Source organism: Syngnathus typhle, linkage group LG3, assembly GCF_033458585.1.
Source record: "Syngnathus typhle isolate RoL2023-S1 ecotype Sweden linkage group LG3, RoL_Styp_1.0, whole genome shotgun sequence".
NCBI lineage: Eukaryota > Metazoa > Chordata > Actinopteri > Syngnathiformes > Syngnathidae > Syngnathus > Syngnathus typhle.
Window position 1 is genome coordinate 6,930,161 of NC_083740.1, and position 15,737 is coordinate 6,945,897.

At 43.9% G+C, this 15,737-nt stretch overlaps 1 protein-coding gene and 2 non-coding genes across 5 annotated transcripts in view; all 3 read right to left on the bottom strand.

The window, feature by feature from the left end:
• Nucleotides 1-163: 163 nt before the first annotated feature.
• trnad-guc (transfer RNA aspartic acid (anticodon GUC)) lies at nt 164-235 on the bottom strand. Its single transcript has one exon. It is a non-coding gene; the product is annotated as a tRNA-Asp (tRNA).
• Nucleotides 236-724: 489 nt separating this feature from the next.
• On the bottom strand, nt 725-796 carry trnad-guc (transfer RNA aspartic acid (anticodon GUC)). Its single transcript has one exon. It is a non-coding gene; the product is annotated as a tRNA-Asp (tRNA).
• Nucleotides 797-3,886: 3,090 nt separating this feature from the next.
• The window catches only part of dlc1 (DLC1 Rho GTPase activating protein), a 57,235-nt gene continuing 45,384 nt past the window's right edge, over nt 3,887-15,737 (bottom strand). For all 3 annotated transcript variants that reach the window (XM_061273942.1, XM_061273944.1, XM_061273945.1), the window contains 10 exons: nt 13,427-15,051; nt 12,631-12,810; nt 10,960-11,119; nt 10,025-10,232; nt 9,182-9,398; nt 8,738-8,852; nt 7,134-7,343; nt 6,007-6,224; nt 5,760-5,933; nt 3,887-5,139 (listed from right to left, as the gene is read on the bottom strand). In XM_061273942.1, the coding sequence (XP_061129926.1) occupies nt 5,040-5,139; nt 5,760-5,933; nt 6,007-6,224; nt 7,134-7,343; nt 8,738-8,852; nt 9,182-9,398; nt 10,025-10,232; nt 10,960-11,119; nt 12,631-12,810; nt 13,427-15,051 (3,207 nt within the window). In that variant the 3' untranslated portion in view covers nt 3,887-5,039. The remainder of the gene's footprint in view (nt 5,140-5,759; nt 5,934-6,006; nt 6,225-7,133; nt 7,344-8,737; nt 8,853-9,181; nt 9,399-10,024; nt 10,233-10,959; nt 11,120-12,630; nt 12,811-13,426; nt 15,052-15,737) is intronic.

Below are 15,737 nucleotides of genomic sequence, written 5' to 3' on the forward strand. Positions count from 1 at the left end.
GAACCTAAAACAAATTTGTTTGATATAGAAGAACCAGAGAAGTAATTGAAAAAGAAAAAACAAGATGAACCTAGTACAACTAGTACTTATCCATTCATAGCTTCAGCAATTCAGAAATTCCAGACAGCCAGTAGGGAAAAACAAAGGGAAGTAAAAGATCATACTCCCCGTCGGGGAATCGAACCCCGGTCTTCCGCGTGACAGGCGGAGATACTGTCCACTATACTAACGAGGAAGTCTGACGGCAACCGGGCAAAACTTAATTATATAAATGTTTAAAGATTTGCTAATTCAAATTGGATATAATGGCCCACAAAGGGTGCTTCATGAACCACTTGTCATATTCAAATCGGATCTGAGGTATAAATTCTTTTTTATTCTCCATTTATTTCATTATTATCATTATTTGTGGCAGTATTATAGAATGAAAATAGATCTTACTGTTATCTTCGTGGTTTCTCAAATAATGTGCAAGATTTGTGATTTTGTTGAATTATTTAGTTTGAAGAGGTGTGGTTTGGTTTTGGGTGTGTGTTTTTCTATATGGCCACAAGAGTGCAGTGTTGAACAAATACATGGTCAGAAAAGACAATTTGTTAGGCGTTGGAACGGTTTGAATTGGTCTAGATTGTGGAAATTAGAATCGATTCGGAGCTTCAGCAACATGTAAATTGAGAACTCCTGGAAATGAAAAGAGAGAAATTGGAAAACAAGAAAAAGCGAACTCCCCGTCGGGGAATCGAACCCCGGTCTTCCGCGTGACAGGCGGAGATACTGTCCACTATACTAACGAGGAAGAGGTGATTAAGGCCGATTCGGTATTTATTTTGTATACATACGGGTAATACCAGGCACCCTGGCAGGGTCACCCATAGTAAAAGGGTCCTCGGTGAGGGGCCAGACAAAACACAGTTTATATATCCCTCATAGTGATGCATACAAATAGATCCTGTTACCCCGGGTACGAGTCAACGCCCCCCGCCCCCTCTGGAGCAGGCCTGGAGTCGGGGCTCAACCCAAAAAGGCAATGTGGGTCCCCCAGGGAAGGTGGGATGGGCCAAAGGGGTTGGATGCAAGGTGGCTGCGTAGCACCCAAAGACCTTGGTTTCCATTGTGGAAGCAGGGCCTGGGGACTCTGAGGTGGGCTCTCCCATCTCTGGGGTGGGTCAAAGTCACAGAGGCAGTTAAAAAGCCCCTTGGTGGCAAGCCCCGAGGGTGGATGAGATCTTCCTGGGATTTTTAAAGGCTCTGGGTGTTGTGGGGCTGTCTTGGCTGACAGGCCTTTACAACATCGCGTGGACATCAGGGACAGTGCCTCTGGATTGGCGAACTGTGGTGGTGGTCCCCCTTTTTAAGAAGGGGGACCGGAGGGTGTGTCACAATTACACTACTCAGCCTCCCTGATAAGGTAGAAGATAGATGGATGAAGGTGTGATTTGTTTTGGGGTGCGTATATACTTTCCAAAGGGCCACCAGAGGGCAGGGTTGATCTTTCAAGATATGCTCAGCAAAACCAACCTGCTGAATTAATTTATGTGGATATGTTAAATAGCTGTTATATGGACCACCTTAGTTTTGTAGCTCTAGGTAAAACGTACAACTGAGACTTCTTTTTTGAAAATTTGCACGGGGTGCTGCTGATAACCATCATACTATTGAATGTTTTTCAATCACACAATTAACTAATGAAATATTGATTCTATTGCTCAGCAAAATGTGTTTGCAAACTTTCAAGAGTTTTTATGCATGTTTAAACCCTCATTTTTAGCATTGTGGAACTCAGCGTTGCGACAGCAACAGTGTTTTCGCAAATAAACAAAATAATAACAAAACTGTCAAACATCAAATGTCTCCTCACAGGGAATTCCAACTAGAAAAATCCACTGAATGTGTTATCTGTAGCACAAATCTAACGCAATATCACTAGTGTTGTCGCAATACACGTACAAGCACAGTACCAATCAACTGTGACCCATAACGTTGTGTGTCATATTTGGCAGTTATGTGGGATTCCTTCTACGCAGACATAGCTACTCAAATGTTCAGAGTGGTAAAGAGGCCAGCGGGCAAATGTTGCTCTCCTTACATGACGTGCCGGAATGCTATGTACGGTATGATCATCTGCATGAGCACATGTAGAAAATATGTAGACTTAAGAGTGATCTCTGGCTGTATTGAACATCTGTTATTGAATGTAATATAGACTCAGTCACTCACGAGACGTTAAAATAAAGTCAAATTCCTCTCTCTTTCAAGATGTCGCTGAATGGTAATTGATGCCCTCATCTTTTATTTCATTGTGTCAACCCTGACTTTCAACCTATTTCTGTGTTAACTTAGTAAATGTTCAACTTATCTAGTCGGGAAATCTATAGAACAGGAAAATGAAGCTTCATGAACCCGTTGCATTCGACCTCCTGACGGACCCTCCTCTCTTCTACTTGGCTAGAAGTGCTTGCATTGTTCAAAATAGTGTAAATAACAATGTGGCTAAGCCTAAGATGCAGACGAGGACCAGAGTTTCTAATGACATGCACCCAGAAACGTACAATCACAATCAAGCGTGCACTTGTATGTTTTGTACTCATTTATCAATGTGGGAACACTTCTGTGGTTGAATCTCAGACAAGTGTGGAGGAATGCATGCTGACTCAGGGTCAGCCTTATCTGGCCCTCCATAATCTCCCTGCCGTGTTTGGGTTCTCGGCACAAAATGCACATCTCCAAACATCCCAGCGCATGTGTTTCAGGATGACGTGAGGCTGGAAGTTCTTGTTGCTAATGAAATACATACAAGGAAATCTCCAAGACTGGAGGCCTTCTGGAGGCTGTGGCTCCTTGCCAGCTCCTCATGGCCAAGTGAAGAGTGATCGAGGGAGCGAGAGCACCGGCACGTAAACCAAGTGCATAGTTGTCCCAGTCAAGTCACCACTTGCTACAGCTGTCACACTTGGAACGAGCTTCAACGCATGGTCCAAAGTTAATGCACTGTCAGAAGAACAACAACAGGCAGCACCTGACACCTAAGTTCACTGCGTCCACAGGATACACAATTTTCTCCTTTTGATGTACCCAAAAAAAGAATATTGCACAACCTAGTTGTTGTCATAGTAACTTACCTCCACTGCAGTGGAAAATTCGAAGTAAAAAAAAGAAATCGTCAAGGGATGCAATTAACTTCAACCTTATAGTTCTAGAAAGACAGGGTTTAAAAGTCAAACAAACCTTAACCTTAAAAACATCATCATTGTCTGCTTTGTTTTTAAGTTATGCCGATAGACCCAGAAATGGAACTTGGACGTAGAAAAGCGTCTTCCTAAACTATGATCACTCTGCAGTGTTAGTTTTCATTTTTCTTTTTCATTGTATTACACCAGCAGTCACCAACATGGTGGCCAAGAACTACATGTAAAAAGCCCGTGGGCCGATAGATTGCAACATTGTGATGTCCTACGACTGTTGAAGTGATCATTCAAGAATTCGAGGACATACAGGAGGTGCACATTTATGAATGTGAACAATTTCAACCGTGACGGCGGTCTGCGTTCTACCAGGTCTCATTACATGTCCCCCCTTCCAGGCCGCTGGCTTTGGAGCAGCTGTGCTACAATGAGCCCCTTTGTTTTGGGCAATATGAAAGTACTGTACAACGTGTTATGTAAGATGCAATTGAGAGAACGGCATGTAGAAATGCAGTGGCCGGTACTGACCTCCCCTCAGCTCCTTGTTGGCACTATCGGTGCTTAACTGGCATAGTTGAATGTGGCGATAACAGTAATCCACTCCTGGATCAGAACAAGCAAACAAATTACCAACGAGATTATGAGAAATTATTTGTGGCGTGGCCTCGCGATACGCCCGATATTACATCAGAAAATCACCAGTGTTTATTTTAATACATTTAATAGTGCACTTTGATTAAACTGTACAGAAATAATATTAATAAAAAAGATAAAGCATTTTTTTCCCCATTTCCGTAACAGAGTTTAACCTTTACAATACAATACAACGAAAGGATACAAAACAAACATATATCTGAGGTATAAATATATTTGTTTTAAATTAACGATCATAGTCATGTGTTGTTTGATAGAGACGGTTACATGAACGATATGGATGGCTTAGGTGAAGTATGCAGGAAGCTGTGTTAAAACAAGTGAACAACTACACAGTGAGAAACTTGTCTTTCATATTTCTTTGTAAAAGCGCATTAACATGCATCTTTACAGTAAAACCTGTAAAATCTCCTCCTTTATAAAAGGACCTTTTCTCTTACGGTTTTCATTTTTGTGTTGGACGTGTTGTGTTTTCATGCACTGTGACAGTCAATATTCTAAGGACTCAAAATACGTTTGCGGACATACGTCATACTGTTAAATTTACTCTGTGGAAATGTCTAGAAAGATAAAGGGTGCCTTTTTTTTTTTTTTTTTTTGGTCCACTTGTGTCAATTGGTCTTCAACACTATCCACTCCTCATAATGGAACGTTCAGGGAGGTGTCATGGTGCTTTCCTGCTGCTTTTGGTGAGCCAGCCACCACTTTGTTATCCTATCCTCTCCGATCCACAAATCATCTCAAACCGAGCCAGCACATTCACGTCTTTTCTCACCCATGCACTCATCAATCCTCACGACATCATAAATATTGTATGCGCTTCCTCCCACGTAACAGAAAAAAAAAAAAGCTGAATGTAAGACAAGAGAGACAGCATTAATATTAGGTGTGAAAAGAGTAGTTAGTGTATGTACACTGGAGTATGTTGACCTTAAGTATTGTTTGCTCTCGTTACACATGCAGTCAGTCACCTTTGCTTCTCAGAAGCAATATCACTCTTTGGATAAAGTCACACATCCCATCTCATCAATGTTCTTTCACCCACATAAATACTTAAATGGCAGGACCAGAGGGCATATTAAATGGTAACATCAATAATACGGTTTAAAAAAACATCAACAACAAAGTCCTTCAAATCCAGGAGCCAAGGTTTGTCCTGTGTTTGTAATGAGATGGAGGATGGCCTTCCTCTCTCCGGGAGTCTCATTTGTCTGTGGGCAACACGAAGGAGTCACGAATCCGTGCCGCCTCGGCAGCACACAAGTGTCCGTGCAGTTTGTTGTACCACTCTGGGAAGCGACCCCTGTGTAAGCAGACAGCAGAGCGTGTCAACTTGTGGCACTCAAGCGTCATTCAAAAAGCCCTTGTTCACACCGGAGCTTCATCCAGTTCGTTAGCCAAATCCCATGGTGTAAGGTGCTTGGAAAATAATTGGGATTGACAATACGTATTTGCGATCGCAACAATGTGTCTTTGTGTAAATAAAAATAACAAGGAGAGTTTGCCATGACAATCAAAATATTTATTCCTCTTCCATCACTACGACTAGTTGGTATTTTCCATCAATCTGGATGCCCTGTGGCACAATGGTGCCTCTCTCTCTGAGGTATGGTTGGGTGCTGTTAGTTGGGCATTTTTATCCCCCCCCCCCCCCTCGACATGTGTGGGGTCTCTCACTTGCTGTTTAAACAAGTTGACTTCTGTCTCTGACAACTGCTCTGAGAGACCAGGGTGTCCACATACTGCCTCCACAAGGTTTGAATAAGTCTTATAAAAATTGTATTTCATGGGATTTCTGCTGTTCAGACTTCATAAAACCAAGCTGACTATAATAAAAAAGGATTTAGGGCTGTCAGTGTGAGTAAAGCCTGAGACTAATTTCAACGTCCAAGTAAAATAATAATAATAAAAAAAAACACTGACCTGCAGTCAATTCTGGAAATGTGCGTGAGCCGAGACTTGTTGGCTCCGCAGGGCTCGATAAAATAGCGTGAGAGGAAAACGTTGGCGCGCACGCCCACCACGGGCGCTGCGCTGTGATCTACCGATGTGGACACCAGTGCACACGCCCCCTTTGGCAAGTCTGTTATCCATGTTCTAGTGTGTAAAAGAAATATATTAGACCACAAGCATGACAGCTGAGAGAAGGCCAAGATTAAGAGATATTTACCTGAGCACCAGATGGTCCCTCATGGGGTGTGGGGCCATGGTATTCCGTACATACTGGTAGACCTCGGTCTTCTCGTCCAAGCTTTCTACCACGCGACTCTCGTACAGGTCCTCATCCCAGCGCGCCTGCTCCCTCACAATCCGGGTCAGAACCTCCTCCGGAGATGCAGGCACCTCCACGGTTGCCTTCCACAGCCTCAGTGGAAAGCCGTCGTGTACCTGGACAAAGAAACACCAAGCGCTCACTACCAAAGTAAAATGAAATGAAAAAGCAAAATGATTTGGTCTCTAAATATAAATAAACAGATGATTCTAATCAAGACTCAACTTTTCGCAAGATGTTGGAGTGCATCTGTGGGATTTTTTTCCTTTTTTTTTGTGGTCCACTCATCCAGTAAAACATTTTTTTGATGTTGGCAAACGTGTTTGATGAGGTCAAAATTCACTAGCCATGCAAAGAGCCTGATTGTTGCCCCTTGATGAAGTCATTGATTAAACCATGTATCTCTATTTCTATAGTTTTTTTGTTCTCTGCTTTAGGGTCTTCTTAGTGATGTGTGTCATTGATTTATTGATTTATGCAGCGATGCGTTCAGGCACAACAATCTGCTTGTGCTCTGACTGCCCTCCAGCCAAGTCAGCTGCTTTTTCCTTCCATCAGATGATAAAGACGGCACGTTGAATCCTGAAGCCTTGTGACTTTAAGATAACCCCGCTTTGAGAGGCCTTACACACTAAACATGGGAATTGTTGCCTTTGGGGAGATTGGTGCGTGTGTGTGTGTGGGGGGGAGCTGATGTCATATTGGGACAGGGTCCAGTGCTGGGGAGGGGAATGAGAAGCCAAGGGCCAGGCTAGTTTCACACGGACGCGTTTCTCAATACAGGAAACGCTAACTGCTGCTTTTCCACAAGATATTTAGAGAAAAAGGACAGCGAGGAAGGCAGGACAGGAAACAGAGACAGCGGAGAAGACACTTTGACAGCCTGTTTACACTCAGGAGACATGCTGACTGACTGCCCATTCCTTTTTAAACGCTCGTTTATCAATAGTTTGCGAAAGTTGGACCCATCTCCACGAGGCACATACTTAGGATACGTGAGCAAAGTGTTTGAGGTGATGAATTACCTTGCGATAGGCCAGCTCCGCTTGTTCCGGAGTGGAGAAGCTGTCGTAACCTTTAAATTTGTCTTTGGCCTCCTTGAGGAGAGCGTCAAGAGCGTCGCGCAGGTAGGACCGGTATCCACCTGAGTCGCTACCCGATAGCTCCTCCAAGCGTCGTGGTAGAAGAGCCTGCTCGACATAAGAGTTCCTACAACGACTCATCTCCTCGGGGATCTGCAGGAGGACAGGGGGAGGTTTACTCAGAGTTGTTAAGTGAGCAAGGTTATGATACTTTGGCATTTTTATTCAGTTGCTTTTAACGGCTTCCATTGAAAATCAACACAGATGTTTTGTTTTCATTCCCGAGAGCAGGATTTTAACCAGATTTGGTGCACACTCTCTGACTTACGAGTGTAAAGCAACACTCATCACTAGGGAGCAGTCAGTATAATTATGACCTGGAAGATGGAGGTGTTATGAGGTTACGTAACTAAACATATCACGTGCGATGGTTATCTACAAATCTTGCCGAAGGGCGACACATTTTTTAGGCCTTTGCTAATAGAGCTCGATACTTTTAAGGCCAATTTTACAAGGAGTAGGTTGATTTTTTTTGCACTCACAATGTCTGGTAGATTACAAATTACAGATGAGAGGCCAGGCCTTTCCGGAACAGCACTTTACTTATGTCATGGGAAACCGGATCAAGCACGAGGGAGTATAAGCATATGAAACAACATCATGTCCTCTTTCTGGTAATTTATCACTTTATTTTTGCTGTCTGCCATTTTTCAGAGTTATAACTGATGCTTAAAAAAGCATCAATTTCATAACAAAGGGTTTGCAGAAATACAAACAAATCATTGCCAATTAAAGACTCCTTTTATAGGCCTTGACCGGAAAGAGAAATTTAATTAAAGGCCAATTATTGGCTAGGTAACTCTGTTAGTGACTGAGGGATGCGACCATGACAGGAAGCTCGCCCACAATCTGATTAAGCCCTCAACCCTAATGACCCACAGCGTGTCGTCCCTTTGGCGAGCGCTGTTGCATGTCAGCGGGCAGTGACTGCGCCAGACTTTGGGATTGAAATTGGATTAGTAATTGTGTAGTAGGCTGATTATTTCTCGTTGATCCGCTCCAGCGCTCTCCTTGTGGACACTCTTACAAAGATATTTCTGTTTTTTTCTGGACTGCACTGTAGTGGCAAATATTTATCTCGCGTTACCATAGCAGTGTTGGAGGGGAAGACAGCATGGACCGGATCAAATAGTTATGTAACCAAATGTCTGTTGTCGGGACAAACACCAGCATACCAGCGACTTGCTATTAATATTGCTGCTTTAGCAAGAGGCAACATGCTGTCAACAGATACACCCGAGGCGCCATTTTTGGCGAGAACCCGTATGCGATGTTTCTCCGTAAATTCGTGATTCAGTTACACCTATTCGCTTGAGGTGACGTGAGAAGCTAATTATAGACCAAAGTAGTGCTGTGCCACCATTTTGAGGAATTTAAGGAAAATTATAAATCATTTGTTAGGATGGGTGACAATTACTTGTAAATCAAACACTACTTTTTGATGTTGTCCATTTCTCAAGTACTATAAATTGTAGATTAAAACTTACCCTGAAGAGTTTTCTGCACTCCATGATCATGTGCGCCAGGCCGTGGGTCGCGGCCAAGTTCTCATTCAGGTCTCTTTGGTCTGGCTTTCCCAGAGACTGTTTCCTGTTCATCACCCTGCAAGGAAGTGGAAAAAGACAGTCAAGAAGAGGAACACAGTGAGATTAGGAAACAGCATTCATCATTAAGACAGAGACCTATAGTGGAAAAAAGACTGCTTACACCTGCTGAACAAACTTTCTTGATGGAATAATCTGTCTCTCTCAAACAGCACTCCCTCCATCTACTGTACAGTATCCTGCTCTTTTGTTTCTTTAGTATGACCCATTTCCTGTTTGTGCAAGGTATGGCAAACATCTTATGTAAGATGCCACTAACTGTCAACGCCGACCATTGATTTAAATAAAATAACAGATGAACACATGCGCAAACACATACAAACATACCTTGGTGAGGAGCTCTCCTTGCGCCTCAGGGTGTTGAGATGGAATACAGACGGAGCCAGGCAAACAGCCAAGTTAGTGGGGGTCATCTGGTTCTCCCCGACGCTGGCCGTCACGTCGCTCAGCAGGCACAGCAGGGTCCGCAGCGCCTCGCGATTCTCGTCGGGCAGCAGCAGCACGGCGGCCCGGGCGGCCTGCAGTCGAAGCTCTTTAGGCATGTCTGCATGGAAAAATGTCGCCAGTAACATCTGTCAGTTTTCATTATCTGCGTTGTGCATCTGGAAACACTTTGGGAGGACGGAACATGTTTAAGTGGGATATGACACGAGTGAGTAAGTGGGTTATGTAAGAGACTACGTGTGCGCGTGTGTGTACGTGCGTGCGTGAGTTATGTATGGCTTTATGTTTTCTTGCACCTTAAGCAAACATTTCACAATGTAACAAGGACCGATTCTGTGAAACCTCATCCCAAAGGTATTTCCTACACTCGCCTTGTTTGTTTGGTTATTAAATGATGAAAATTGTGCCCTGCAAGTCTGGAAAAAAAGACGAAAAGAAAGCAGGAGAAAAAAATGAGGCCGCTATAACATATCTGAAGGGACTTGGTTTTTGGCTTCTAGACTACTGTTGAGGTTGCCTTGAGCAAGGCATCAATCCCACTCCCTAGGTGGAGGTTCAGCAATGTGTGTGCACTCCTTTCACGCATACTCCTTGCATGTGTGTGTGATGTGGTTGCTGGTGAGTGAAGGATGCAACACAAATAACAGCAAAATTCCCCCTCAGGGGATTAGAGTGAGTATAATAAATCAAAATAGCTCAATTCAAAACAGACGCGTGTATTCTTACACTGATAGATCTGAAGAAAGGTCTCGGAGAGTTTGCTGGTGAGCAGCGGCTCGGGTAAATCTCGGAAGTACTGTTTGAGCATGTCGGCGACATCATAGGCAGACTGGCCCTCGTAGGTAACGCTGGCCCCGTCAGCCCCGCCGGCTTCATTCATCTGACGAAGAGCCTGAATACGTGACTTCACTCCTGATTTTCTGAAAAGACCAACCTGGACAGAAATAGCAACAGTTATGTCATTCATCCATGTGGAAGGTTTTGAAGCCTAATCTCTGAATGAGTCACAATAGTGTGTATCAACTCTAATCTGGCAACCCTCCCCAAAAAAATACAAAAGGTCTTTTGAGATGCTGTTCCTCTGTTGGATAATATAAATTCTTACAAATCCAACAAATCTCTAGCTCACTGCTAACATGGTTACGTCACACTAAGTTGTGCTGCCTATTAATAAAAGGTACGATTTAAACAGCTAGCTGGAAAGGACATCAGCAAGACTTGGTGCAAAATGTACACGCACACAACAACAAAAAAGCACAAGGAGTCTTCAAAAACGCACCTGATCACCTTTTGTTTTGCCATTAAACACTCATCCCATATTTTTGAAGGGACGCACAGTCCTAATCTGTTTTATTGTTTTGAGTTAAACAGTGAATGGTGATGTAACATCTACGGGCTGACTCTCTCTGGGCCCCTTTGCCTCAGCATGTGTGACAGAATGGAAAAACATAGACGCACTTGGAAACACACATAAAGTAGCTTTCATATTTAAAATAAAATTTAAAAAAATAAAATTTAAAAAAAGATAAAATCGTCTTTAGGTTATGCAACTCTTCAAAAAGAAGTTGTTAAAAAAAAAATCTGTCAAGTAAGAGTGTTTAAGATACCAGAGTACATTATTAAAATAATCTGTTGCGTGCTCGGTGTGTGTGACACGTTACCTGGTCTAAGCACTGGTTTCTCAAATAGCGCATTGCTTGTTGGATGCCTTGAGGGAGGGGCTGACCAGTGCGCTGGACGATGACTAGCAGCGGAACACCGAACACATTCCTTCCTTTGTAGTCTCGCACCTTCATTCGCTTCATAAACTTTGGAACAGCCCTGCAATAAAGAGATAGACACCCCAAAAAACAGCTCATCAATATTTACCATGGAAGTCAGAAGCCATTGAGGTACACTTAAAAATTCAACCCTTGAAGTGCACAACATGACCATGAAACGCAATTTATTTTTATTAAACAAGGGCCCTCAAGTGGTGTCAAGACACCATGAGAAGGAAACCAATCAATACATTTTTCAAATTAATTCTGAGATTCCAAAAAATCTGCTCTGCAATCGATAAAATTGGTTTTTAGTCACATTTTTCTGGTAGTTATCCATTGCATGTTTACATTTACTACTGAGTGAAGACACTTGACCACACCTCTGGCATCTAAAGAGCGTGCGAGAGTATTTTATGTGCAAGTGCGGAGGCATGACAAATCCTGTCTCCGGATTTACGAGAGGGGAGGCGGGAAAAACTGGGAGGTGTAGATTTTGGAGTCGTGGTGGGATGTACTATACTGTGACAAAAAGGGAGGATTCTATCTCTTCACACAAATCACACTTGTTTGTGTGCTTGTTGTGTGTCCACGGACTTTGGTTTTAGCTCTAGCGTCTGGTTTAGCACTAGCTCTGAAATGTATCACATTGATGATGTTATCAGTGTTTAAAATAGCAATTTTTGAAACTTGATTGTAAACAAGCGCATCTTTGTCAGTGGCGACGTTATGAAGCCTCAGACTTATTCTGAGAAGCACATTTTAGGAGTACATCGCAAAAGGAGCAAATTATGACCCTGACTTGGAATTCTGAATATGTAGAGGGCTCCAGCTGCCAACAAGTGGCCTCTGTCTTTGAGCAAAGCCCAGAAATTCTATTCCTGTCCTCAAAAATGACCTCAAGATGGGGAAAAAATGGACTCAGAAAAACACATAAATTATGACTCCATTTTCTTCACAGAACTTTTATGTATACCCTTCTTATTCAGACAACAATGTATAGTACTTTAATTTACAACTAGAGTCCAAATAGATGATTTTTGTCCATTTGTCTTAACTTTAATTTTTTTGGTCTTATAAATATCTCAAGCCTGTGGATTTCCCCTGTAATTTTGGTGTAAGTCACATGAGTATATTTATATATATAAAAAAAAAAGGAAACTACATGCAGATGGCTAAGGGAAATGGAGGATATAGTTAAAGGAATTGGACAACTGTAAGTGGAATGAAGGTGATTGAGATGGAAAAGTGGACGATAATTGTTCAGGCCAGAAATGTCCAGCCTCCAGCTCTTGTAACACCATGCGTGTGAACAACAATGATTGCCCCTTCGAGTAAAAGACAATGTAAGCCCCTTCCCAGCAATTACAGGTCTGGGAAAAGAATGTGAAACCCAAGCTCTGACGAAAGCCGTCACCACACTATACAATGACCTGTAGTTGGCGGAAACTGAGACGGGCTTGGGAGACGTAAGCATTGATTGAGACCCAGGTTGCAATTTCCATTACGTGCCTGTCTTCACACTTCAATAAACTGTAATCTTCACTGTGTGTTGTCATCCAATCGACTCACCAGCTGAAGCCATGTTTGTTTGTTGGGGTGTGCCTCTCAAGCAGGGCGGTGAGCTGTAGCAGCGAGAGCTTCTGAAGAAGATTCATCTGCAGTACAGACTGGCAGCTAATCTGCAGCTGAGCGGAGGCCAAACTGGGCCGATGGGAGTTATGGAAGCTCACCCAGCGGAGTTTTTGTGGCCTGGAGCACAGAGGGGAAAAAAGAGGGAAATGGCAGATGTTAAGAAGAAAGTTGGCTGGGGGAAAAAAAACTGTTCTGCTTTTTTTCTGTCTTGTTTGCATACAAACTAAGAGCATAATTCACAGTCACACATAAATACTTTGTACAAACACCTCTTGCAGTATTATCAGGCAAGTGACAGTCTTAAGGATTACAGGGATTTGTGTACACATCAATCAAGAGATTGTCGAGAAACCCCAGTCTCCAAATGCAAGGCTGTCGGTCGGCGGATTCCTAGAAAAGCAGCAACGGTCCCTATGGAGACCAAGCAGCATTCCAGAGAATTACATAAGGAGAGCAGTCGGAAGTGTGTCCCCTGTTCATCCTTTGCTTTCTCCTGCCAAGGAGTACTCTTTGTGTTGGTATAGACTTGGTCTTTCTATTGGACCCTGACTTTTTTTTCTCCATATAATTAAATAATGCTTGTCAGCGGATTTACAGAATCAAAGGTCTGTAAAGAATCAAAAGCTACACGTTTTTCTTCTTCTAAATATTTGTACTAAAACAGGAGTAGTTTGTACAAACTGTATATTAAACATGAACGGAAAGATACAGGTTGTCCGGGTTGTTGACTAACCTGCTGGTTCTTGTTAGTGATGCCCCAACCCCGGAGTCCCTCCTCTCCCTCATCCCTTCCTCGCCCTCCCCTAGCGGGTTTCCTGTGCTGTCTTGGTCACTCCCATTCTCAGCCTCTTCAAGATGGTTTTGCAGTGGGGAGGACGGGCATGGCGAGGCAGAGTCCAACGCTGAGTCCGAGTCTCCTTCCTCCTCTTCTTCTTCCTCATCGTCCTCCTCACCGGCCACCACAGCCTCGGACCAGGCGTTCACAAAGCGCTGCAGGCCGCTCACATGTTGGAGAACTTCCTCCAGTTTTTGTACGTCCCCTTCCGGAGCCTCCTCTCGCTCTGAGTATGGGACGTTGTCGTAAAAACTGAGGCGGCTATCCACTGAGCCGGACGAGACTCGACGCAGGCGTCTACTTTGCCGTCCCCTCAGGATCACAGCGTTTCCATTATCATTACCGTTGTTATTGGGTGAACTCCCATCTTGCAAAGCTTTGGGGAAAGTGCCTGGCTTGTGACCTTCTGGTAAATAGAAAAAGATCCTGCCTTCATCTCCTTCCTCTGCTTGGCTGCCATTCTCCTGAGCTCTGTGGTTGTTTCTTCGGTTCTGTTCGTCAATGCTCATATCAACATTTGCTTGGCACGGGATAGGCGGGGCCGATTTGGGCGTTGGTGTAGGCTGCCGATCGGATGCTTTCTGGGGAATGCTGAAGGGATCAAATCCCTCCAAGTACATCCCCCCTCTCTTACCGGAGCCTGCTGCAATGCTGTGGCTACGAGCGCGGGTCACCGGGCTTGGTGTGCTCACTGCACTGCCGCTGCTGGCTTCAGATTGGCTGCTCCCAGTACTTCCAGTGCTACCGTTGCTAGTTTGAGTCGAGTAAGATACAGAACGATTCCTGTTGAGTGTCATAGTCTGAGTTGGATGGTGATTGAGGTTCTGGTTCAGGTTGAGACTCGGGATGTCCACACAGTTCAGTTTCCGCAACTTGTCATCATCAAGACCCTCTTTGATAACAGGACCGCTGATTTCTATCTTCCCACCACTGATGCTCCCTTTCTTCTTTCTCTTGGAGGTGGTGCCGCTGCGGAGACGAAGACTCTCCATCCTCTTGAGGAAACTTTTGGCTCGTGACCGTGTGCTTTTACCACTGCTGCCGCCACGGTCCAGACTTCCTCCAAGTTCTCCCATTTTCAGATCAAAGTTGAACTGTCCGAGCTCCAAGGGTGATGGTGGTAGCCCATCAGACAGAGAGTCCTCATTAGCACACACTGACCCGCCCGTGCCTGATGACGAACACATGCTCGCAACAGAGCTCGCGCGCGTGGCTCCAACGGGAATGGCTTCATTTGGCAAACTCTTCTCCTCTGTTCTTCCGCCGCTACCACTGCTATGGATGGAGCCCACTTCAGGCTGTTCACTGAGATCAGTCAGTACACTCTCGGAACTGTTTCCCTCGCACAGGGCCATCTTGGTCCTTTTGGATACTTGGTCCTTTACTGAAGGTGGTTGCGCACCATCTGTGCACAATGAGGAGAAAACATCCAGTTCCTCCATCCTGGACCAGCGCTTGCTGTCTCTCTGAAAGGTCCAGCGGCCACTGATGGCACAAGGCTCATCCTCATCGGAGTCTTCACTCTGGATCAGACAGCAAGAGAGTAAATTAGCTCTCTCTTCCAGACGCTCAACCATACTTTCAAGCCGTTTGTGTTCGAAGTCATTACATGAAGTCATACATCTATCTCATGCAAAACTTAAAACAGTTTCATTCATGTCGACCAGAAAACATGTTTTACAGCTTCCTGACTTCACAGAAGATATTTGCGCGCCAGAGAATAAAGGAGCCACATTTACCACACATGCATCTTCCTTAAATGCACACCTCCCCCAGCGTGGTTAATCTATCTCGGTCCCTTGAGGGATTTCAGCAAATTCCGTTATGGCCCCTATATATCACAATACAGCCAGACAGACAGGTCACGCCCTCTAGTCTTTATCAAATCGGTATTTTAGCTGCGTCAGACTTGCTCATCAGTTTGCCATTCTACACTTAGAGTCTGTTCTCCCAGATTCCACTGTTGACCTCACTTCACCACCCTGTGGACACTAAATAAGACAATAACTCAGTAGACCTTTAACCTATGATAACCACAACCTCTTTTACGCTTAGAAATTAGCAGTTAATAACCGAAATGCAAAGATCCACTCTTCAAAAAACATTCTGTAGCTCAATTTAATTAACTGCTAAAAGGACTTTGCTCAGTGTAAAAGACATTTTAATCAGACTTTTATTGATGATTTCTGAAGATAATGGAGGGGAGGGT